We start from the raw sequence: 26,261 nt of genomic DNA, 5'->3' as shown, positions 1-26,261 counted from the left end.
CAACCGCGCGTTGTAGCAGCTTTTGTCAAAGTGGATTTGTTGTGCAAAGAGTGTGTTATGACCTGTGGCCGCCTGCCTGGTGGGGGTGGCTCCTCCATTGTGGGTAAACGAGAAACCTGTTCTTTTTTGGTCTAATTACAATGAAAGGACTTCACTAACTTGAACAACAACCTGAATTTGGGCCCACTTGGAGACTTGGGATCTCTGCAGGAAATGCGAAGGTTGCTTAAAGTCGGCTGATAGGCGAAAGGTTGAACCCTCTACGGTCTACCCTCTTTCTCGATATCCCAATTCTAGCGTTCGTTAGCAGAAGTAGAGATATGGGAAGATAGCAGTCTTTAGAATCGAAGCCTCTATCTTTGAAAGGGGTCCCTCATGTTCACCTAGCGTAGGAGTTCATTCAAATAGTTGAAATAGGAGTGGCAGGTGCAAAAGGTTTGACCATTAAGTGAATGCAAATATAGGTAGAATTTGAATCAACGACCTAAGAGTCTTCTTTTGGAAAGGAAGCTGTGACTTTAAGCTTGGGATCTAAGGGAATAGGTCTAATCTCGAGGTCTGGGTCAGGATAACCCGCCACTCGGAGTCTCTTCCTCTTTCTCTCTTCGACTTCGTCTATCTGATGTCGAAAGTTGTCGCGTATGTATTCTTGCTCACACCTCTCTTTGTGCTCGCGAATTAGTCGCTGGTTTCGAGTGAAAGGTGATTCAGGACTGGGCGTTGATGGGTGATAGGGGATAGCGAACTCGGGCCCCCACCGATTCTCAGAGTACTGCGACATCTAACAAGGAAGAAAAAGGCGAGGGCCCATGATATAGAAATCAAAAGGAGATTATAATTTTGATAACTTGAGCTCGAAAGCTCGAGATAACAAGATTTCCTTAATCAAAACTGAAGGCTCGAAAGGGCGAGATGAACTCGGATGTCATTCCCAAACTATTGTAAAGTTCGGGCATCGAGGGTGCACCCACGCGAGAGTGGGGACGGTTAATACCAGTTTAAAAGAATCCCAAATTTTCAAGGAAAAAGTTGGCAGAAAATGTGATGTTTTCGGGATTCATGCATTTAAACCCTAAACCAAAACCCTATTTCTTAAGCTCACGAAACCCCCCATTACCAGAAAAATTCCATTTTTACACATTTCTACCCTAAATGTTTCCTGTCTAAACCTTGGTTCTGAACATGTCAAAATTACTCAAATAAAAAAACCTGCTTAATGCAAGAATAAGGCCTTATAAATCTAGTAAAGACCAGAAATGGTATCTTATGGACAGAAGAAACACGTAAAAAAAGGGATAAACATGTGAGTAAAGATCAGAGTACTTACGCAAATTGGATTGAGGATGTGATGAGATTGCAGATTGAAGGAGCGGTTGCAGGAACGATCTCACAGAATCAAAGGTTAAAAAGAGTGCTTTGCCTTTTGGGCTTTGAAAACATGCAAGGAAAACTCCGGTTCTTCCTTTATTTTTCTCTGGTTTGTGTTATCTGAAGAAGTAAAAGTGAAGAACGAGGAAGAAGATGGGGTATATATATACGTCAAAGAGGGATGTGAAAGGTCGAATGGATCTAGGCCCTTGGTTTGGGTTGAAAAATGATCTGATGGATGGGGTTTAATTCTAACATTGTCGGCAAAAAGGGGTCATATGAAAGGACGTGTGCAGAAAAAGAGAGTACTTGAGTACTCCTGGCGTGCAATTCCCAAGTGACTCGTTGATTAGTGGTGAAAAATACACATTTATTGATTTTAATAGTCAAAATAAATTAAGTTTTAATTAATATTTTCATCGAATTAATATGATTAAATTTATAAATGAAAATATTTAATTTTAATTTAGTTTGTTTTATTTTGTAGGATTTAATTGGTATTTTTGGCACTTGGAAACAAAGGAAAAAAGAATAAATAAAATTGAAGAAAGAAAAGGAATTGTGGCATTTTTGAAAGAGTGAAGCCCAAATAATAGCTCAGGCCCAGCCTCATTTTCCCTCTCTCCCAACGCCAGGTGTCACCTCTCCCTTGCGCCACGTGTCCCAGCAACAAGCAGCCAATCTTCCCTTCTCCATACAACTCCAACGTGACCCTCCAACCTCCTTCAACATCTTCATGTATCAACTCCCCAGCAGGCCTAAATCCTCAAGGCCCAACAGCAGGCCCTTGCCTCCTTCAAACGTTGGCCCAAGCAATCTTCAATTTCCTCTTCCAGCGGCCCAAACGTACACGAAAGCCCAACTCGACCCAGCTTCAGCTACCTACGTGTCCTCCTCTGATTGGCTGGGAGTGAGTCAAAACCCTCATCTGCCACAGCCACTTTCAACCCACATTTTGTGGGTATTGGGCCTTGCAAAATTTCCATTTTGAGCTTTAAAGCTCATCTTTTTTGGTGTTTTTGAAAAAGAGCATTTGACCATACACCAAAATAACTAGGTTAATATTTATAATAAGATTTGATTTTTCAAAATCATATTTTATTATTAATATTTCAGATTTATTTTGTAAACCCCAAATTGTTGTTTAATTTCTTTTTAGTCATTTTCTCCATCTTTAAATAGGGACACTTTCTTCAAATTTTCTATGTAATTTTTAGGTAGATAAACTCTACCAAATTTTAGTCTCATTTCTCATATTTTCTCTCTAGAATTTCATGAGAATGTCTAGCATAATAGGCTAACCTTCTTAGGAAGGTTAGGATGATCCTATATGCACTATGACTTTGTTTGGTATTTTTGATTCACCATATGCTTAAAGTTTATATATTTTAGTGATTTATTTTCTTTCATCTCTACTTCTTCATCTTATTATCTATATTTATGTTTACTAATAGTATATAGATTTTGTCAAGCACTTTCTATGTATTATCAAATTAGTGAAAATAATATAGATAATATCTTTATCATTTTCTCCATCTCACTCATATATATGTACTTTTGCTAAAATCTATATAGAATTAGTCATGCTCTTTCTATGTATTTTATAAATAGTAAAAGTAATATTTGTGTTAGGTTTTATGTCCAATCTTTTATTGCATTATTGCCAATGGTATAATGTCATTTTTAGATTTCTCATAAGATTTATCTCATCTTACCATGGTAAAGAATAATAATCACTTGAATACATTTTTTGTAAAACATATTTGTGCTTCAATGTTAAATCTTCCAAATAAATAGTTGGAATGTGAACTTCTCATTTGTGTAACTTTTGTGAATCAAAGATCCAAATAAATAAGTATGCATATTGGTGACTCTTGATCCTTCTTACTTGTTACCTATTGTTACATCACACTTTATTCTATCTTTATTTCTAATATTTAAATTTAAAAAACAACAAAAATATCACTTGTTCTATTTTCTTCATATTATTTATCTCTAAACTTTATTTATTGATTAACTTTATTTATTTGCCTCCTTGTGGAATCGACCGCCCGATCTATACTACAACCACCGTTAAGTGGAAGTCACGTTTGGGCGTTAAACACTCGTGTCCACACTCGAGTGTGGTAGGTGGCACGTTTTTCGAAAAGTGGAGTTCAAAAGTTTCTTTTTCATAGGATTCAAACCAACACTTTTGAAGGGGAAAAATGTATACACCCAAATTTCGACACCGTCATAAATGAGCCTCGAAATATAGGCTCGTAAGATGTAAACTCAAAAATAACAAGCAATGGCTAAACACTTGCATGATTTTTTACTTGTCCTTGTTGGCGATTGAGCACAAGCTCAGAAGGCTCAAGCTTAAGCATCAAGCTCGAAAGAACGAATCTTCCCCAGGGCATGTGTGTAATTCAAGTCTTAGTGCGAGCTCGGAGGTGTTGGTCTCCGAAGATTGAGCTCGATGAAATCATTGGCTAAGGATGAGACTGACTATAATAACGAGCTCGAAGTGTTGGTCGATCTTGAAAACGTGTAAACCTTGCATTCGAGGTTAACGACACGCTTTGCACACGACAACTGTTAGGATATCTATATTCCTTAGGAATTTGTTATTATCTGATATTAAATCTCAATTATCATGAGATATTATGTAATTAATGCATTTAATTATATTTATTTCAAATTTGAATTGTAACTTCACAAAATAAGGGGAATATATTTTGCTAACCACGTCTATAAATAACCTAGAGAATTTCATTTTTAGATATGCACAATTTGGTATTGATAACACTCTGCCGAATTGCCTTGTAAAAGCTTTGAGAGAATATCACCAAGCAATAATATTGACTCGTGGACTAGACACATTTTAACTGTTGAACCACATAAAATTCTGATCGTTCTTATTTATTTTCTTAAATCTAAGTTGACAAAAAAACGGCTTCAACAGTTTGCTATTTATACTTTTTTTTTTTGTTGTTGTATTGTTTAGTTAACGTTACTAATAGATTTTTTTTTTTTTTTTGATATGGATGATTAATAATAGTTGGAAAATAGAAAAAATATATATTTTAATTGGAATTAATTATTATAAATATAAAATGTAAGCTAATGTTTTTGATAATTGAAGTAAATATATTTAATTACTAATTTTGTTCAATAAATTGTAAACTCTTATTATAAGATACTAGATACAAGTAATATGCAATATGCATGTTTGCTTTGTTTTATTTATAGAATTTATTAATTATTTTTATTAAATTTATATTAATGTCATATAAATTTCAAATAAATATCTTATTTTAATCAAATAATTTATTTATTTTTGTTTAAGTTTATATGTGTTCTAGTTTTTGAATTTGAGAGTGATGACAATAGATTATATATTATATGTTTATTGTAATATTAAATATTATACGTGGATTTTAAATTTAAGTTCCTTGCTAGTTTTTTCGAAAAAGTGATTTATTGCTAATTGAAAGTAGATTATATTATATGTTTAATATGATATTATTCTAAGAAGTGAGTTTAAGTTTAATTCATTTTTATTTAAGTTATAAAACATATGATTTTATTATTTTTAAATAATTATCATTGTAAAATATCTCAAAAATATCTTATTTTAATTTTTTTTGAATTATTTATTTTATTTTATTTAAGTTTAAGTATTTACAAATATCCCTTAAATATAAGAATATTTTGTTAAATATAACAATATTCCGTTAAGGTTAACATTAAAAAAAATAAAAACCTTTAAAACCAAGAATTTTCGTTATCTACACACTTATTATTATACTAGATACAAGCAACGTGCAATATGCACGTTTGCTTAGTTTTATTTATAGAATTTATTAATTATTTTTATTAAATTTATATTAATGTCATATAAATTTTGAAATAAATATTTTATTTTATTAAATAATTTATTTATTTTTATTTAAATTTATGTTTGTTCTAATTTTTGAATTTGGGAGTAACAACAAGAGATTATATATTATATGTTTAATGTAATATTAAATATTATACGTGTATTTTAAATTTAAGTTTCTGGCTAGCTTTTTTTAAAAAAAAAAGTAATTTGTTACTAATTCACATTAGATTATATTATATATTTAATATGATATTATTCTAATAAGTGAGTTTAAGTTTAAATTTTTTTTATTTAAGTTATAAAATGTATGATTTTATTATTTTTAAGTAATTATTGTTGTAGAATATCTAAAAAATATTTAATCATTTATTATTTTTAAATAATTATCATTGTAAAATATCTCAAAAATATCATATTTTAATTTGTTTAATTATTTATTATTTTTAAATAATTATCATTGTAAAATATCTAAAAAATATCTTATCTTAAATTTTTTAATTAATTATTTTATTTTATTTAAGTTTAATAGATGTTTACAAACTACCGTTAAATATAAAAATATTCTGTTAGATATAAAAATATTCCGTTATAGTTAACATTAAAAAAATAAAAAACCGTTAAAACCAAGAATTTCCGTTATCTACACACTTTTTATATATAATAGATAGAAGAGATATTTAAATGTTGTATATATTTTTTCATATAATTTTCATGTAATTTATAATTAAATAACAAATTAAAAACAAAAATAATAAACAAATAATATATTAAAATAAGATAGAATTTTATAATCATATCACTCTCCATCTTCACATTTTCTTTCAATTAAATACCAAACAAAATGATAGAATATCATCTTCCATCTTTCCTAAATTGTTAAACAACATAAATGATTACTCCTTTCTTTCCTTTCCTTTTCTTTCTTTTCCACTCCTCCATTCTCTCCATCCTTCCGGCCAAACATAGCCTAGTCATAATTCATGATTTTGTCTCATTGGTAGTAACACACCTTGTTTACACCAAAACATGTCCAATCGATTATACGTATATATACTAACAAAAACTTTCAAAAAGTCTCGTCCATTTAAATAATTCGGTATATAACACAAACACAAGAACAAAGTGTGATCATATCAAAGAAACTCGAACATCGATCTTTCTTGACAGATCAATACACACACACATATATATATATATAGGTTCTAATTAGTAAAATTCATAAATATCGAAGAGATATGGATATGGGAAATATGAGTGGTGATGGGACGATGAATATGAAGATGCAAAATGGGATGAGCTTTCAATGGAGTACCAACGCTATAATCCTCTTCTCAGGGTGGCCCGGCGGCCATAGCCCCGGTATGTACATATTGTCTCTGTTTTTAGTCTTTTTCATGGCTGCCGCCGTCGAGGTTCTCTCTGTACCGATCGCCTTTCTCAAAGCCGCCGGTGTACCTCCGATGATGACGGCTTTGAGTCAGGCTTGCGTGTATGGTTTTCGCGTTGGGGTTTCTTACTTGGTTATGCTTTCTTTGATGTCTTTCAATGTCGGAGTTTTCATTGTTGCCGTCGCCGGCCATGGTGTAGGGTTTTTCCTCGTCAAGGCTAGCTCCTCTATGGAGCATTTCTTTCTCAAACAAGAGGAGAATCATGATGTTGAGGAATCTTTTGTTCACGAGTGAGACACGTTAATGGTGACATTTATATATATACAAAATATATGTGTGTGTATGCATAATATGTGTGTTTAGTTCTTGTTTTGGTATTCACTTCGGATTTTTGTTTTAATGAATTGGAAAAAAAATATACACATATGATTATGAATATTTGTATGTAACATAGCAGTAGTCAATAATTTTATGTTAAAATTATAGCTATACTAGTTCGTATCGAATGATGTAAAATTACACAACCTAATAAGGAATATGCTATATATTCTCATGGCCAAAGTGGTTGGTGTTTTCTATACACGAAAGAATTAAAATTTGTTGTCTTCATTCTTTTATAAAAATGAAAAAATTAATTCGTAGTCACACAAGTATTTCTAACTATGAAAAAGTTAGTTAATAAGATGTATAGGTTTGTTATGTACTGGTTTAGACAAGACAACTCACCATGTGAGTCATTTGAATTCTGTTGTGAGCTGTTCAGAAAACCTTCTTGAATACTTTGCTAGACTACAAAGAAGGAGCTACTGTTCTTAGTTAACTTTGGTTGAGGAAGAGGCTTTGGTCGTGGGCTCAAGAACAATTCAGACTGATGTGGGTTGCTGACAAGAATCGTACGCTTCATCTAAAAAATCAATTGGTTACTCATGTTCTTATTAATGTAAACACCATACTCCAATACTTGCTAGCATTATTTCAAAGCACCCAAAACCACAACACTAAAATTTTCTCTGTTGTGCTGGTAGAAAGGATCTCATTTATTTTTATTTATTTTAAAGAAGGCACTGTGTGCTGAGCATTCTTCTCGGAGGTACTCTACTCTCCCTGCCAACTGTGTTTTTTTTCTTCTTTCGAGCAGAGGTCTTTTCACATTCGACACCTTTGCACAACACTACTATACCAAATGAACTATAATTTTTTGTTGTCATTTCAGTGGGTGTTAAAAAAACTTGCACGACACTACTATACCTGCAAATGATTGTTGAGAATATTCCATTTATACACGTTAGCTTATTAAGTCGATTGAGTAATAAATTATAACCCCATATTAATGAATACAATACAACAATGTCAATTGGGTCATAAATTCAAATCACTTCTTATAATTCCCATACTAATTCATTCATATATACATGTATATGCACACTTTCGGTAATTCACCAAACCATGTTAGCAACTTTTTTTTTCTCCTTTTGGATGGCTTCAATAGTGGACGTTTTACATTTTCCGTCATATATAAAAAATTCTCTACAAGGCAAAATACTTGAAAAGAAAAGCAAATTATTAATGGCAGTACAAACAAAATTAGAGATAACACCACTAACATCTACGTACGCCGCTATAAATAGATGTAGGTAATACAATTTTGTTACCAAAAAAAAACATAAAATCAACAACTGGTTCATTTAAGATCCTATAATAATGTGAGAGGAAAAAATAAAACTCAATAATCTGACTATGAAAAACCATAATTTAAATTTTATAAAAATATGTTAAGGTAGTCAAGAAACCTAAGTTGCCATCTATGAAATATGGTTTCGTTTCTTTTCACTTTCGTAGAGCTTTAGACTCAATATATATCCCTATTGCTATTGATATCTTAAGTAATAAACAGAGTGACAATAATAAATAAATGAAAAACTGACAAAAATCATGAAGCATAAATAAATGTTGTATATAACCAATCAAAAGTCCTTTTTGCACTTCCCAAACCTCGTCAGCATCTCCAAGATGTGCTTTCCAGCTCCTCTTTCCATTCATATTATATACATACACAAATACAAGAAAAGTTATAATAACTATGCCAAAACCCAAATCACACCAACTCTCTACTCTTTCCCTCAAAGAAAATGTCACATGAGGGACATAATCCCGGCGATATGAACATCATGGGTGGTCGTGGTGATGACATGCCTGGTATGAGTGGCGGCAACATGTCCGGTATGGGTGGCGACCTGAGAAACACAACAGAGGTGATGATGCACTCGAGCCTCTACTGGGGAAAAGATGCTGTGATCTTGTTCTCTGGTTGGCCAAACCAGAATCTTGGTATGTATGTGCTTGCTTTCTTCTTAATCTTTCTGATAGCTGTAGCTTCTGAGGTTTTGTCTGTCTCTCCAACTATAAAAGCCGGCACCAGCCCCATCAAGGCGGGTGCCATTCAAGCCAGCGTCTACGCTTTCAGGATGGGTTTTGCTTATCTAGTCATGCTCTCTGTCATGTCCTTCAACATAGGAATCTTCATAGCTGCTGTGGCTGGACACACCCTCGGATTCTTCCTCATCAAAACTCGTTCACATGCCCAGACCAACCAAGCTGCTCCCAAAGTCTGAACAATATACATAACTACTTTCTATGCTGTGTGTTTACCTCTAGTGCTTGCCCTCCCGGATAAAATAACAATAAATGGGATCTTAGGGTGTATGTTCTGTTGTGTTGTTTGTGGTTTGTAATAAAGTCTTGTTAATGCGGCCTTTGTTCCTAGTTTCGTTATGGTTAAGGTTGTTGACTAAAAAGTTTAGGTCTGCATCAAAGGCAAGTGTGCTGAGTTCTGTGTAATGACATTGTAATCTAGACCATTGTTTGGTATGGTCCCACAGTGAAATCTTGTGTAGAGCTCACACTTATAATCAATGACTAGAATAAATAAATGGTTATTTTAGTTATTACTTATTTTAGTTGGTTAGGATTTCGACCTAAATATTTTTGGAGGTAAAGTGTGATTACTTATCAAATTATATTGTGAATATAGATATCATTTACTTATAATTAAACGAACTAATTGTTTATGCGTTTGTAAAATTAATAATTCTTAACTAAAACAGTCTAATGACATATTCCTTGTACTTGAAAAAAAGTTAAACATGCAAGAACGAAAAGATAATGAAATAAAAACACGATGAACAAATATTTTCTCGTTTCAATTATTAAAGGCTACACTTCTTTTATTGGTTATGGTATACAAAGAAACAAGAGCTAACTAACTCGTACATTTTGCACATCTTAGGGAACAAAATAACAGTTGGTTACATTTAAGTTGCTAATATTTTGTCTCTCTTTGAATAAATTTTACCAAACCAATATCTCAACTGGTTTGAAATGAATTCTAAAACGTATTATTATTTCTCATACTGATCACAAAATTGTACATCTTTCCAGGCCAAGTGATGAAAAAAGTTTCCCACTAGGCCAAAATGAAAACCACCTCGCTTGACGCGCATCCTCCACAACTTCATCAGAATCCTCAGAACTATTGCCATCTGAGTCTCCTTCCTTGCCCACATTTGCCTCTTTTGCAACTGTCTTATCTTTTTCGTCTTCGGTTCCAACATCTGCGATTTCTCCTGGCTTCTTGTCAAATAATCCTCTAAACTGTTTCTGAACTTTCTGCTTCGTTTCCTGCTCTCACCAATCAGTGAGAAAAACAAAATTAAAGAAAAAAGAAGAGAAAAGAAAATGTTCTTTGTAAGTTGAGATACATAGCATGTCTACTTAATTCCTACCTGTTCCTTTTGCTTCAGTTTTAGTAGAGCGGCTTTTGCATCAGGTTCTGAAGACTTGTCTACTTTTATCATCTGTATAAAATTAAATCGAGAAGAAATTATACATCTTCAAGAAGGAATCTTTAAATCATTATAAATTTGATGACTCAATAAGAAGAAAGACCTTTTGGAAGTCACTCTTTGCTTCCTCAAAATCTCCACCTGCCATATAGGCCATACCACGACGGTAAAGAGCTTTGACATGTGCGGGGTTTGCATCCAAGACCTGCATTCCACCAGCAACAAACGTTTCAAAAGCATTAATCATAAACCCAATAGCTCGTTAGACCCATATTGACCTGTTAATGATGTTCCCAATAACACTCTAGCATAACTTAAGCTTTTGGATGGTTCATATTAACAAGAATTAAAGTTTTTAACTCATTTAAATCATGTGAGTCTTCTGATGAATCATAACTATTAAGGTTAATAATGTCGATGATTAAATCATCCTTTCCTTTCTCATTCCGAAAGGCCAAAGTGAAATGATAAGGAAAATCAAAATGAACAACCTTTTTTCTTTAGACAATTTCACACCACATATTAAAGCTCAACCAGCACATGCAGAAAACGAGAGACTGCTTAAAGAGAACCACGGATGTTCACCTTTTGCTTCCAATAGAGGTTAAATGTTATTTAGTTGTTGTTATAACTGGAATTGCCCACCCTTAAATATAAAATAATTTTGTTGTGGATGCATTACCCCAAGTAGTCGTCTAGATTGATAAATTTGTCAACGTAACAGACAGGAGAAGACATACCTTGTTGCACGTCTCAATTGATTTTTTGCATTCTCCCATCTTCAGATAGCATGCAGCCACGTTCAGATTTAACAAATTCTTCAAACATTCAACATGAAGAGCAAATCAATCCCAAATAGGTTGATGTAAGTTGTGATGAGGAACTAAAGAAGTTTCAAAAGAGGAACAGGAGCATTAAAAGTACTTACACGTGTATCTACAAACACTTTCCCTTCCTCGTCATCTTGTGGATTAACATGGTTAAATTCTCGAAGAACCTGTACAGAAACTACCTCAGCATGAGATAACTTTAAAATAATAACAGGAAGTACAAAAAAAAACTCATCTAAAAAAAAAGAATCAATGAAACTAAACAAACAAAGTTTCCGATATCTCAGAATAATTTAACAATAAGAGAATTAGTAGGAAAACAAGTCATTGAAGCACCAGGTCGAACAGCCACGAGCATTATAAATAGCAGAACCAACTACCCTATCAATGGAGACTGTTAAGAGAACCAGAATGTTACAACACCTTGTCTAAGCAAAACATCGTAAACATATGTACGGCTTGATGCGTTGCATTCTAAAAGATAAAAATGTTTTTAAAGAAAAGATAAATAGTCTCAAATGATTAAACTATATCGCGTGTACTAAGTGAAAAAATACATTACCTTGTCATACTTGGCCTTAGCAAGTTCGTATTTTCCTTCTTTGAAGAGCCTGTTACCCTATAAATGAAAACAAAGTCAGATATTAACAATCCCATATCAGAAAAGAGAAAAATGGGAACAAAGTACACCGACAAACAACAAAGTTGGGGCACGCATGTGTATGCCCATGCATGTATGCCACACATACAACTATACAAGTTAGGTGCTACTTATACATACCGTACTTCTGATCTTTTCCGCATCATCCATTATACTTTGAAAATTCATACCAGTCCAGTCCTGCAACAAGGATTTCAATGATGCCATTATATTACTCAACATATTATTGGTGAAATATGCAACACAAACTAATGATGAAATAGAATGTCTTCACATGACATAGCTGTCTACAAATTTAGAAGACTTACAAATCCCCCATGAAATATAAAATGCTTCACCAAATTTCATAATTTCCAAATAAATTTACCTTTGGCGTCTCAAAGCCAAGAAGCTCTATCTCCCACTGTATATGGGCCCCTTCAGGAACATAAGCAGGCCTAGATGATTGGGAATAAAGGGGAGGAAAAGCGTTAGTATGAAAATGATACTGATACAGGAAATTTTCATTCACGATATGCATAAGTTGATATATAGCATCAAGTGAAGATAACTACTAGAAGGGTAAAAAATTTTAGAAAGTAACCTAGGAAACTTGTCATATGCATAATCAGGAGGACATGTGACTAGTGCAACCTCTCCAGGCAGCATTAATCGGACACACATTTCAAATCCCTCAGGCACCTACCACAGTAAACAAAAGCCTTACAGCAACAATTGAATGACTAATGAATACATATACAGAAGCACTGTTTTAACACAAGTTGCAGAATATCAGTCCGCAAATTTTGTCAAGGTGCTCAAGAAAATGAATCATAGTAGAGAGAGAGAGAGAGATACAAAGCTAAATTAAAAAATCCTAATTAGTTGCATTCTTTTGAGACGACAACTTACAAGGCCTTCTCCTGAACTGAATTCCAAAGGCTGTCCATTGTTATCTTTCCTTGTATCATAGAAGACTCTATTTTCTTCATTTAGAAGCATCCCTTTGTAATGGACACGTAGTAAACTGTCATGGAGAGGGCAGTCCATGGGGAACTCACCTAAATAGTCAACATATATTTAATTATAAAACAAAATACTGTACAATGACACATATCTGATATATATATCTAAATTTTACTTATAATACAAAAATGTTGTGATTTAGAAGAATAATGAACCATATACATTATTCACAGAGACCGAAGCCACTTGGAAAATAAAGGTAAATTGAGGAGCAATCTAATAAGAACCTATGGAATCTTGCACGCCATTCCATAATCCAAATGTTCTAGGAATCTACAAATTTGACCATAACATGAAATCCTGCCCATACCTTTTCCATCTTGTATGCGTCGTTTTATTAGACGTCCATCTCCAAGCATGTCCCGCACCTGTCAAGAGAAAATGCATGTTCAATTTTTAATATTAAGAAAGAATTGCAAGTAGTATTGTTAGCAAGGGACTTGGAAATTTGTTAAAAGAAATATATTCCCTGTAAACAATTGGTTGACACACTGCATCTATGTCTCCTAATATTTCCAAAGGTTTCAGAAATTAAGCAATTGATAGACCTCCTATTCATATAATCTATACTCGTCATAAGAAAGTTAACGTGTGACATGTTTGAATATTAGCTGGCAGGTTAGAGCAGTAGCCTAACGGTTTTTTGCAGCAAGCAGGTAGTTTGTTATGGAAGGCTCTAAGAGTATTAGAAGGGGCAAGAGTGTAAGGAGAGGGTATGGATGATCTATCTTGTAATTAAGTTTGAATCTGGGAGAGCACTGGGTCTCTCGAATACCCTGTAAACAGTTTGTTTCTTCATTTTGATTCAAAAATACACTCATATTCTCTCTTCATATTCATATTTCGTTATTTACTCTTGGACTACTCTATCAGCAGTTTGCAACGTTAAAAGAGAACCAAAAATAATAAAAAACACACTTTTTAAAGTACTAGAACCAGATATAAAAACTTAATGAGAAAATGATAAATGTTAAGCAACAAATATGCATTATCAAGTAGGTTTGCTAGTTCAAACACTGGATGAGCAATTTCCCAGAGGCATCGTGGTTAAGAATAATAGATTTAAAAAATGACCAATAATGTGCAGCCAGGTGTTTCAATATTTTTTATACTTACAAAAAACTGATTGAAATACCAGGAGAAATGCTAAATACACTCTATATTAAACTCTCTTAAATCAATAAATGACATATGATTTCTCTAATGATTTGAAAAAATATTAAAATATAAAAAATTGAATAATATCCACATGTCATGCATAGACGAAGGAGAGTGTAATAGAGAGTTTACTTAGTACTCCTCGAAATACCAATTATGGATCGTTTCGTAGACTAATAAAACTTTTAAATACCATATAGGAAACCTAACAGACACCACATAACATCTAAAACTAACTAAAGTGTGACTTTAAAAAGACTTTATTACAGGACTACACGAATAAAGGACTAAAAATTTATAACCCATTTTAGTCAAATAAGTATCACATTCATATTGCAATTAATACCATCATAACACGTAAACTAAGAAATTACACATTTGTCAACTGAAGAGATTTTTTCAAGCTTAAGAAGTTCGAAGTCCAGTAAAATAAAAAAGTGTTGGAAACATGGATTTCAAATAAATATTCAAGCAACCATGATTTGCAGCAGGAGCAACTTTGCTTACCTGAACAAAATGGACAAGCTCCACATCAAAGTATACTTCTTCAATACCTTCTACTTCTGGCATAAATGGGGACTGAGTTAAGTACTGGCTTGTAACATATATTACTGCCTTCTCTTCCCTGGCCATTGTGCCAATTCCCATTTCAAGACCTTTAGGTACCTATAAAGAAGGGTTCAAATCATGATCGCAACATGAATTCTGTGTCGCTTGAGCTTATTAAATTCAGTATACACATTACGAACAGCTTGAAACTGACATACATACACACTGAGAGCAGAGAATTCATAACAATCAGGAGTGCAAAGATCATAACCACATATCATAAACTAACGGCTAAATCATTTGTATTTAAAAAAAAAAAAAACAACAACAACAACAACAGCAACGCAGCACAAACCTCAGACTTTCCAAAAGTGAAGAAGAATGGTTCTCCCTGAGTACGCGAAACAATCTCTTTTCCATCAAAAGTTTTTGCAGAAATCCTGATCAGAGCCATATAAATAATTGACAGTTTTAATGAAATAGATGGTTATTGAAAATCAACAGCGAGGAGTGTGCAAACAGAGCATGAAACAGGTTCCTACCAGGCTTTTACTTCATAAGGCTCCCTTGGTGATTCCCAACCCTTTCCTTCAGTTATGACCTGTCAATTTAAAATGAAGAGCATATCACAGAGAATGATTTGAATTTAAACGTATACCGGTTCCCTTGTAAACCCTGTTCCTAGTTTTTGCATAATTATGAGGTTTAATTCAAACATTTTATCTACTTATTTACGTGCTTATGGTTTATGGAATGCTCTTTTAAACAAAATATAGAATTTGATTTTCAGACAATGGCATTTGAATAGTATTGAACTTGAAAAGGAACAAAGGAAAAGATAGTAATCCAACTAACCGTTCTTTTCTATGCAAAGAAAAAACTTATAAGAGACCTATCCTAGACATGTGCATTACTTCTTCAAAACATTTCCTGTTCATTTGACCACTTAAAAAATATTAGAAGTATAGCGCTATATTGGCGTGCAACACAAAAAATATCATCATTTTAATACCTTCTTTATGACACCCAAGTCATCACTAATGACCTGAAATAAACAGAAAAAACAATAATATTAGAAAAGAGAAAAGAAGTAAAGATTAGGTGCAAACATGATCTCTCAGTGTCACCACATTATTAGAAGATAGACATGTGTATAGAAAGTAAGAGTTGCAGCATAACATTCTTGCCTTGGCTTTAAAGAAATCTATCATCTCAATCTCAAAATGAAGTTCATCATCCTTTGGAAATCCACTGGGAACTGTAATTGGGCAATCATCCTCTCCATAGTGCAATTGAGGCTTCATCTTAAACTAAAACAAAAAAAATTTACGAAAAAAGAAAAATCAGTAGAGAAATAGATATCTAAATTCTCGTTTTCTTTCTTCCTTTTATTTCTTATTTGTTATTCAATTTGTTCTTATAGGAAACTAAAGATTTATGGTCCCATTTTGTATCAAATTTTCCCCTCTATTAACTACAATAATCACTATACTTGTATTTGAGCAGAACTAAAAATAAAAAAGTATGGAAACTAGGAAGGCGTTACCATTGCTATTTCACCCTTCAACATGGTTGGAATCCCTTCAAGCAATCCTAATAACATCTTGCTTTTCCCCAGGACATTTCTTATTGGAATACCCTTGCCTATTAATATATTCATTCCAACAATTGAGTAGAATATGAAAAAAAAAAAAAAAAAAAGCAGCTGTGAAAATCCACAACATTCAGTAAAAGGTTCATTGGAGCCTGAAGTAGTTCTTGCGCAACTAAATGGAATTATTGCATGCAAAGATTAAAATCAGAAGATAAAGCGAATTGCTCCATATACTAGAGAAAAGATTGTCAACCTCTAAAATATGGCAAAAAAGATCATTACTCGAAGGGGCAGTACAAATATTGCAATGGTGCATTCAGTCTACCAACAAAACAAAAACTATAAATAGAACCGCGTGCGGAAATTTCATGACACTGGCTCTAGTTGGTAGCATGTGTATAGTTTAAACTGCTAAAAGTAGCCAAAAAGCAACTGACCTCCATTTTCTGCAATTGTAGATTCGACAACAACTCCATCCAGTGTTCGAATGGTGCAGTGATAAATGACCTGAAAAACATAAGCTCCATTTCAACAATCACACTTCTATTTCATTTTCTCCATCCAAGAGGGTGTAAGCTGGGAATAAAAATTATTTAGTACTTAACCTGATCTCCATCAGATGGTCTTGAATCACCTCCACCGGGCCGCATTAAAGCTTTCATCAAACTTCCTGGAACAATCTTCTTCTTCCTTTTCATACAAAAAAGAAAAAGAAAAAGAAAAAAAATATATTTATACATATAATATATATATATATATATATATAGAATCAATTTCAAATCACAAAACTTAAATCTTCATTCAAGAAAATGAAATAAACCTCTTATCTTCATCAGAGGGTGATTTCTTCTTCTGAGGCATAAACCCTTGTTCAGCACCTTCTTCAGTAGCCATCGTCAATCACAGTCTCTGAAATTATATTCCAAACATTCTAAAATGATCCAAAACCTAGATTATTAGTACAACTGACTATATTGTTGTGGAAATATAAAATGACCAAAGTAGACATCTTAATAATATTAATTTATTTAACTTATTAGCAAAAATTCACATACATTAAATATATATATATGTAAATTTTTTTTACTTTAATTTAAATTTTAAAAATTCTAAATATATTTATTACTATTCTTCTATTACACATAAAAAAGTTCAAAAATCATGTGTAATTTCAAACAGTAAAGATTCCATATAATACTCACTCCAATGTTTCTCTTTTCCAAATTACTTTCCTAGCAACTCACATACCAAACACAAAAATTTCATATTATCTTTCTCATCCCATTAAGTCTACAATATTGTGAGTAATTTTTAAAAACAAAGGAAATGCATTGTGAGGAATTTCCTTGCCTTGTTTCACCAACAATCTGCTCAAAGCACAATGCACTAACAGAACACAGCACAAAACAAAATATGAAAAAAGAACAGAAACCATATATATACGCAATGAACAATAAAATAACAGTAAAAGACTAAGAGAGAAGTTAAGTACTTGGTTTGGACCAAAACTATCAAAACTGGTCTTACATCCAAGAGAGACACAAAGTCTAGTCAGTCCACTAAATCAAAGTATTACACCCTCAGGACAATACAGATTACTTGAACAATGGCATCAAGAATTTCTAATACATTAGCTTAAGAATATATAAAGACCCTAAGACTAATAAGAGACTTCCAGCCACTTGTAAATGTTAGTGTTTATTGGCCATAAGCTGCATTCTTGATGTTTCTTGCCAACTACTAACAAGCTTCCAACTAACTTAACAGTTTAGTCAAGATTACTCTTCACATGCATAATTAAGACTAATTCTTTATCTTGTTGACAATGTGGTTAGGAAGGTTTTGATGGAGAAGAATCAGCATTTGGAGTCTGGAACAAGCTGGAAGAATTGTATCTCACGGAGTCATTAACAAATAGGACTTTGCTTAAGGAGAGGTTTTTTGGTTTCAAGATGCACACCACGAAAGACTTAGAACAGAATCTTGATGACTTGAAGAAGATAGTTATTACTTCCTCTTCAATTGATAGTGAGAAGATTGGAGATGATGACAGCCAAGCCATTAAACACATAAACTATCTGTGCTGAATTTTGATCATGGAATGTAGGGATGAAACCCGAAGTGGCAAATGGAGAAACTGGCCAGAGTTTGAATTGAAAATGGAAGAGGAAGATATTGGTCCAAGTCTTATAAAAAACAATATAGTTATAATAACATCAAAAAGGTGATAAAGTTATACACCTGTGAATAAGAAGGTAATATTAGGAGATTCTGCCCACAAAGAAATTATAGTCAGCAACAATATCTAGGCACTGCTATGGCTGAGGATGGTTAGAAAAGTGTTAATGTTCTTCGTGTGATGCAACACGAACTGAAACCAATTAGGGAACTGGTTTGAGACATTGAGAGTGGTTGGTGTAAGGTGATAGGGATTGGTATTATGAGGCTCAAAATGCATGATCTTGTAGAAAGGATCCTACATAACACAAGGTAAGGCACCTTAGATGCAAATGATTATGGGTGAAAGACCAAAGGTGGAGTTGTTAGAGTGACATAGGGCTGCTTAATCGGTTATTATGAAGCGAGACAAGGAAAATAGTTTGTACATTGGTGTGCTGTACAGAACAAGAAAGAATTACTCAACTTTGGCTGGCATCAACTTGACAAACAGAGAATTGTCTGTTATATTCAATGCTTATTTCCTATAAGTTACATTTATAAATTATATTGTATCTATACATATACTCTCTATATGCTTCCTGACAAACAGAGAATTGGCAATGATATTCAATGATTATCATATACATGCATATTTATATTCAAAGCTCCACATGCCAATTACAAACCACAAAACCTAAGAATGAAACTAACCAAATTAGGATCCAAATATCAAACAATGATTACATTTAGTCTATTAGAGAACTGTAGTACGGTGTCCTAGAGCTATCATTAATGTCTTTTGCTTTCTTTTGATCTTCAAATTCATATAATAAATAATACTGCAACTGTATCCAGTAGTACCTTCACAAAAAAGAACCTATATTAATAATAACAAGAAGAAACAAATTCAATCCACCAAAAAGCTTTCGTTACCCTCAAATTTCAATTCTAAAATAATCATTTTTAATTTTATTTAATTTTAAAAAAATCAACATCTATAAATAGACAATAATACAATATTATGGAAAGTGAAAACACCCAGATGAAATCTGAGGAGAGACTAAGATTGCACAAAACACGCATACATGCAAAGAGAGGAAGATTTATATAAAAAAAATACCAATTTGAAAGTTTTGAAACAATTCACAACCAACAGGAAAAAGGAAAAATAAGAGTGAAAATGGAAGAGAGTAGATGTTACATCAATCAGAGTACATGGAAGAATGGTAATTGCTAGCCTCGAAAACACACAAACAAATAGAAAATACATTTATGAGTATGGCACATTTACTTATATAAACCGGTGAGAAATACTGACCTCTATAAGCGCATTAGCAGAGCAGAACAATACCAGTCAATGACGACGGGCGGTGGTTGGCAGGCGGCGGCAGTGGTTAGTTGGGGGAGAGCTTGGAGATCTGTGAAGGAGAAGAGGTAGCTAATTATAATTCTAGCACTCTGTAAAATCAAAAGATTAAGCCTAGGTTTAAATTTAAATTTCCAGCAAATTCTCAGCTACCAAACACGTTGATTATAACAATTGAAGATTTTTACATTGCGCTTTAATGGAGCTGAAAATTACCTGAAATTGAGCGAGTTGGAGAAGACGAAATGAGATCGGTTTGACTAAAAAACGTCGACTTTCAACGTTCAATGACCAAAACTGAAATTTGCAGAGTTCTTCTATATGTTGTTATTCATACAGTGAAGAGATCACTACGGTTGATTGTATTGATTTTCTTGTTAGAAATAAAAATGTTACCGTACTCGATTTGGCACCATATTAGTTGGAGTAGTTCAGCAACCAAGAGCCGGCTTTTGTTAATTAAAACACAATAATGATTAACACGTGGCACTCTTTAACTGGCTAGTAACCTCATTATTTCTGTATTTTGTGTAATTATTTTAGTAGGGTATTTTTTATAATTATTTCTTAGTTTGATATTTTTGCACTTTAAATTAATTTTTTTAAAATGATTAAAAATTATTGTCTAATTTATTTTTTTTGTCCGGTTGTCTAATTTATAATCTCAATTAATTTTATAATTATTTTTACATCATTAACAAAATAATAATAATAATAATAATAATAATAATAATACTAATAAAGAAGATGCTGGTGAAGACAGGTTACTAGCTGCAAGAAAAGAAATATTAGTTAAAAAGGTTATTAATTTCTTAATTTAGAATGAGAATTTACTTATTTGTTACCATGTTTGTGCAAAGTATCGATTTGGTACCATCTTTTTTCAATAATACTCATATGGTATTTTATATTTTAAAATCATATGAATTTGTCACTCTAGACTCAAATTTAATAAATCAAATTTTATCAATATAACCAAACTGCCATAAAATTACATTTTATATGGACTTTTAATTGATATTTTAAAAAATATGGCTTTTTTTTCATCTTAACTTTTGTATGGCTTTTTATACTTTTTTATCACTTTTGTGGTTTTTTTTCCCATATTTTTGTTAAGATGTCTTATTATGCCATATGTTGTTTCTAATGATTATTTTTTAATTCCAGGGGTAGTTAGGTAATTTTATTTTATGTAATTTTTTAAAATTTTACAAAGGTAGTTTTCTTTTACTTTACCTTTTCCGATCAGTTTTTTTCCCTTTGTTTCCCGAGCGTTCTTTCTTTTTTTTTTCAGTTGTTTGCATGCGGTTTGGGTTTGGTGATCGGGGTTTGTTGATGAGTATTTTGGTGTGATTGGAGTTGTTTTCGGTCATCGTAGTTGTTGTTTAGGAGTTTGGTCGACTGCATTTTTCAGAAATTTTGGTGAACTGTCTTGATCGTTGTCGGAATGTGCCGTTCTCCTCGAACTCCGACGGTTCCTGCCGACAATGCAGGAGCTAACGTTAAGGTATCGTGTTTCTTTCAGTGTTTTGGTTTGGTTGTTAGTTTGATTTTTGTTTTTTTGAGTTGGAATCGTATATTTATTTGTATGTTGTTTTCATTGTTCATATTTTCAATTTTTGTATTTATGTTTATGTTTTTTAAGGGAGGTAATGTTGGTTCTTCATCAACAAGTGTTGATGGTTGTTTGCGTTCTTCCCCTCAAGTTAAGGGTTCTTCGAGGATCAAGAGAACTGCTGCTGGGACAAAGAAAGATCGTCAGAGTAGAGTTAAGGTACCTAGTTACCTTGATTTTTTTTTCCTATGTGTATATGTATGTTTTTCCTTTTTGCTGCATCTTTCCCTTGAGGGAAATCTTATATGATATTTGTAATTCCCACATATATGATTAATATCATATGCCTTCATCTTTATATTAGATTATGATGAAACTGGCTCTGACTTGCTGTAACTTCAAGTTTAGAGCATGTTTATATATATATATATATAAATATCTTAATGTGTGTTTGTGTGTGGTTTTGTCAATTAAATAATGATAAAACTTGCTCATACTACTTGATGTATACTACTGATTTCATACATTGCCAGTTCGACATTTAACAAAGTTCAAAGTAACTAGGTAACTAGAAAAACATACATATAAAACAAAGTTCAAAGTGCATTCTAGAGGTATTGTTTTCTGTTTGTGGTGCTTTGTTTCTTTGATATGGTTTAAGTGTATGATTATGTTTAGTTTTTTTTGTCATGTGTTCTCATGTGGTCCCTAGTATTTTTCAATTGATTTACTTTTATCATTTGTTGTTATTTTAATGTTTTTAAGTTTCCCTGTTATCTATGTTATGCCCTTACTGTTTCTTTTTTTATAATTTTTTTTGGCTTTTTTAGGTTCCTAGTTAGTTGTTGATGTTTAGTGTTTTTTTTTTTAAGTTAATAGTTTATATGTATTTGGCCTTGCTTTTCTTTCTGTGGTTCCTGTTTACTTTGTATGGTTTAATCGTATTATTATATTTCTTAAGTTTTAGTGTCTTGTAATGTGTTATCATGTGGTCCCTAGTTACTTTTGTGTTGATTTTATTGTATAATTTTTGTTTAGTTTAATGTCAACTTTTCATTTTTCTGTATGTTTTCCACTTTTCTTTTTATTTTATTTTTTATATTTTTTTGTTGGATTTATAGGTACCGAGTTAGTTGTTTACATTTATTATTTTATAATAGGTACCTAGTTACCTTGTTTGTTTTCCCCCTTCATATTATTCATAGTTTCTTTATTCTGTTTACTGTTATGTTATCAGTGTGTAATTGATTCTCATGTTTGTTTTTAGGATGCGCATTTCAGAATTAAACCTGACAGGCGTTTTGGAAGTAAAGTCCAACAGTGGAATAAGACGTCTGTTATTAGTGAGATTAAGGCAGTTTTAAGTTCGAAACAAAAAGCAATGTTTCGAAGAACTCCTTTTGGTCACTTTTTGGATATGCCTGATATTACATTTCAGGCACAGTTATTTCATAGTGTTTTGCTTCGGGAGGTTTATCAAAAAAATGAAGAATCCGAGTTTTGGTTTAACTTGGGTGGCACATTAGTTAGGTTCTCAATCAGTGAGTTTGCCCTGATTACTGGTTTGAAATGTGTGGGCAGTGTTGACTTCGGGATGTTCAAAGAGGCTGATTTAGGGCTTAGGAAATCTATTTTTCCATTGTACGAAGGTAAACCCAGGAAGGAAGAAAAGCTTAGGAAAGAGGAGGTTGCATGTGCATTCAATGATAAAAACTTGAAGAAGAAAGGTGACGAGGTTGTCGTTAAGTTGGCTATTGTTCATTTGTTAGCCAATTTTTTGTTCGGGACTCAAACTGAGACTCGTGTTGACAACTCATTCTTTGCCATGGTTGATTCCAATTTTGCTGAGATGAAGAAGTTTGCTTTTGGGAAAGTGTTGTGGCAAAGAACTAGATGTGTGATGCGGGCAGTTTTGAAAGATAGGAACGCCATGTATGATTGTGTTCCTAGGAAAGCTAATGGATCACTGGATAACTATAGTTATAAGTGCTATGGTTTCCCTATTACTTTCCTTATATGGATATATGAGACAATTCCCTCTTGTTCTCAAGCTTTGTGTAGACGGGTTAATTGTTTGTTTCCAAGGATTCTGAATTGGACAAGCAGGGGAAGTGTGTCATATCAGTATTTGGTTGATAACGTTCTGTTGGAGGAAGAGGTATTGATTTTGTTTTTTTTTTTTTCAATTTTTTTTTTTTTTTTTGTCGTTTTCTTTCTATTTTTTATTATGTTTGTTTTATAGTTGGGTAACTAGTTACTTTGTCACAGTTATTTTTGTGTTGCCTGTTTTTTTTAAAAAAAATATTGATTCTTGCAGTATGATGTTAATGTCATAATGCCTACTACTGAAGAAATGAGACTGCCTATTCTGAGAGGGTTGTCTTTTGAAAGCAATTTTTTGCCGACAGATCCACCCGATGACGATGCTGCTAGTTCCTCAGATATGCATCAGGATCTTATTGCCATTCAATCAAAATTGGTTGAAGTGCAAGATTCGCAGAAGTCTATATTGATTGCAATTTCTGAATTGAAGGCAGCCTTTGCATCTGATTTTGCTTCTGTTATATCTTTGTTGGATGGTATTAAGGCATCTATGGCAGCAGCTGGTAATCATAATGTTGGTGGAGAGTTTTAAGATCCTATGCATGCTGAGGCTTCTTCGGAGGTAACTGGTTTCTATTGTGGTGTGTGTTTCCCTTTTATGATGTCTATTTTGTTTAAAAATTGCTGGTTTTTGTATTTTTTAGGATTTTTTTGATGGCCATTCCTCTGGGGGTTACCAAAATGTTGATATTGGTGAGGAGTTGGGGGCTGATTTGGAGCATTCCGTTCAGATTGCTTCACAATTTTTTTCTACTGTTAAAGTAAGATCTTATTTTCGTTTTTTTTTTTGTTTAAGCAATTGGTTTTTTTCCTCCGTGTTTTCTTGTTTGTAATGTAGTATTTTTTGTATATTTTTATTTCTTTTTCAGGAGCCAATTAAGGTTGACTCAAGTGTATGCTCAAGTCCTCAAACTCCCACATTTCATGTCTCTAATGCAATATGGAGAGTTATTAATGATTCAGTTGAGAGGCCACTTAAAGAGAGTAGTTCTTTGGAGGATAAAAGTAAGTGGTCAATTGTGAAGTATGATGATGCACAAGCAGTTGATACTGGACTGATTTTGGGAAGGAAAAGGCAAGCGAAGCCAAGCGCTGTTGTAAAATCTCCTTTCTTAACAAAATTTGGATCTTCTGAAGTTGGAGTGAAACAAAAAAGAAAGAGGACGATATTGGATAATATTTGTCCCTTTTCCAATGAACTTGGTGATAATCACACTAAAGAACAGCTGTCTGAGTTTGATTCCTGGATTAATCATGGTTTGAAGAAAAGGAACAAGTATGTATAACCATTATTTGTTTTAAAGTTTGTTATATGTGTAATATATATGATTAATTTGTTAAGCTTTTTATTTTGTTTTTTATTGTATTTTTCAGGTTTAAAAAATATGATGATAATTCTGTGGACCCACCAATTAATTTCACTTTTGTTCATATTTCTGAGAAGGCTTGGTTTCATAGCCTTTATTTCTCTGGGCAATTCGTTGATTCATCGGTGAGATTCTCGCTTTTTTAATTTATCTGGTTTTTCATGTTGGAGTTTTTTTTTTTTTTTACAAGGTAATAAGTCTGGTGATCTATTTTATGCTATATATTATGATGTTATTGGGTACCCAGTTACCTTACTGTTTGCTTTGTTGTAGTTCATTGGGTAACTGGTTACCCAATCATTGTAACTGGTTTTTGTGTTGATGATGGTTACCAGTTTCCTCTGTGTTACAAAGTTTTATTGTCTGTCATAGTAGATTTGTTTCTACCCATATCATTTTATAATCATGTATTTTATTTATTATGCAGCATATTGATGTGATGATGTATTACTTGAGGAGAAATGTTAAATTGTCTACAGATTTGAAGAGAAGAGTATCTACGACTGACACTTGTTTTGGGCAAAACATAATGTTTATGTATGAAGATTTTAAGAAAAAAGGTAGTGGCGCATTTAAAATAGATGAGAGATGTGTTGCTTTGAAGATAATGAAGGGGGAATCCATGTTTTGTGCAACTCATTGGAATTTGCTTGATGATGTTGTCATGCCTGTTAATGTGAATGGTCTTATGCACTGGATTTTGTTGCACTTTAATGTACAGCAGAGATCTCTTACGGTGTATGATTCAATGTCTGGTGCAAAGCATGAAAATCAGACTTTACTTGTTGTTGAGGCATTTGCTGTTTTGATTCCTCTTCTTCTGGAGATGATTGATTTCTATGTTCGTAAAGATATTCATCTTGATGTTAGCCCGTATGATGTGGTAGAGAATGAGGCTTTGAAATTGAGCATTGCTAAAGGCATTCCTCAACAGACTGATTGGTTAGTTTGTTTATTTGATTTTAGTTTTTTTTTTTTTTTTTTTTTTTGTGTTCTGTTTTGTTTATATGTTCTTAGTTGTTTTTTTTTTCTTTTTTCTATTATGTAGTGATTGTGGGGTGTTTTGTACTTATTTTGCTGAGCAAATAATTCTTGGGAAGGAGAATAAGATGCCTAAAAATATTGATGTTCGTCTCCTTCGTAAAGACATTGCTGTCAGCTTGTACTATCATGGAAAGAACAAAGAACTTGAGGGATACTTAACTAGTGATGAGTTCACTGATAAGCTTCTGGAGAGGAGACAGAAAATAATGAAAATTACTGCATAGGCTTTTAGTGATATTATATTTCTTTTGGTTTTTTATCTTTTCTACAACTGTAATTGAATGATGAATCAATTTCTAGTTTAACAGTTAGCTTTTTTAATTTTCTTCTTATGTAAAACATTGGGATTCTTAAGGTCATTTTATATATACATATTAGTATATCCTTTGTTAATTCTTTTGCT

The 26,261-nt window shown here is 32.7% G+C and overlaps 3 protein-coding genes across 4 annotated transcripts; 2 read left to right on the top strand and 1 right to left on the bottom strand.

Annotated features, from left to right (window-relative positions):
- The first annotated feature begins 6,135 nt into the window (after nt 1-6,135).
- On the top strand, nt 6,136-7,176 carry LOC133802512 (copper transporter 2-like). Its single transcript, XM_062240836.1, has one exon. The coding sequence runs from the start codon at nt 6,472-6,474 to the stop codon at nt 6,916-6,918; it is 447 nt and encodes a 148-aa protein (XP_062096820.1). The 5' UTR covers nt 6,136-6,471; the 3' UTR covers nt 6,919-7,176.
- A 1,435-nt stretch (nt 7,177-8,611) lies between these two features.
- On the top strand, nt 8,612-9,572 carry LOC133802511 (copper transporter 6-like). The gene has a single exon (XM_062240835.1). It carries the CDS (start codon nt 8,754-8,756, stop codon nt 9,234-9,236), a length of 483 nt encoding a protein of 160 aa, XP_062096819.1. The 5' UTR covers nt 8,612-8,753; the 3' UTR covers nt 9,237-9,572.
- Nucleotides 9,573-9,803: 231 nt separating this feature from the next.
- LOC133801232 (peptidyl-prolyl cis-trans isomerase PASTICCINO1) lies at nt 9,804-20,194 on the bottom strand. Of its 2 annotated transcripts, none has more exons than XM_062239406.1 (22): nt 20,006-20,194; nt 19,742-19,841; nt 17,084-17,194; nt 16,869-16,953; nt 16,701-16,770; nt 16,216-16,313; nt 15,857-15,979; nt 15,682-15,714; nt 15,212-15,270; nt 15,025-15,109; nt 14,628-14,786; nt 13,273-13,330; nt 12,849-12,997; nt 12,541-12,638; nt 12,325-12,394; nt 12,078-12,137; nt 11,859-11,915; nt 11,395-11,463; nt 11,207-11,284; nt 10,570-10,671; nt 10,407-10,478; nt 9,804-10,302 (listed from the first exon to the last, which is right to left on the bottom strand). In XM_062239406.1, the coding sequence occupies exons 3-22, from the start codon at nt 17,155-17,157 to the stop codon at nt 10,039-10,041; spliced, it is 1,863 nt and encodes a 620-aa protein (XP_062095390.1). In that variant the 5' UTR covers nt 17,158-17,194; nt 19,742-19,841; nt 20,006-20,194; the 3' UTR covers nt 9,804-10,038. The 2 variants fall into 2 exon arrangements, with proteins under 2 accessions (XP_062095390.1, XP_062095389.1); XM_062239405.1 differs by having other exon boundaries at nt 17,084-17,172.
- Between the last annotated feature and the right edge of the window lie 6,067 nt (nt 20,195-26,261).

Source organism: Humulus lupulus, chromosome 9 (assembly GCF_963169125.1).
Source record: "Humulus lupulus chromosome 9, drHumLupu1.1, whole genome shotgun sequence".
Taxonomy (NCBI): Eukaryota; Viridiplantae; Streptophyta; class Magnoliopsida; order Rosales; family Cannabaceae; genus Humulus; species Humulus lupulus.
The sequence above is the reverse complement of the archived record's forward strand: the minus strand, read 5'-3'. Positions and strand labels throughout refer to the sequence as shown.

Coding starts and splice junctions, on each gene's coding strand:
- LOC133802512 (XM_062240836.1), top strand. CDS start 6,472: ATGGATATGGGAAATATGAGTGGTGATGGGACGATGAATATGAAGATG.
- LOC133802511 (XM_062240835.1), top strand. CDS start 8,754: ATGTCACATGAGGGACATAATCCCGGCGATATGAACATCATGGGTGGT.
- LOC133801232 (XM_062239406.1), bottom strand. CDS start 17,157: ATGGCTACTGAAGAAGGTGCTGAACAAGGGTTTATGCCTCAGAAGAAG. Junction 12,639..12,848: donor TCAGTTCAGGAGAAGGCCTT/GTAAGTTGTCGT, acceptor TTACTGTGGTAG/GTGCCTGAGGGATTTGAAAT. Junction 12,395..12,540: donor GCATATGACAAGTTTCCTAG/GTTACTTTCTAA, acceptor CCAATCATCTAG/GCCTGCTTATGTTCCTGAAG.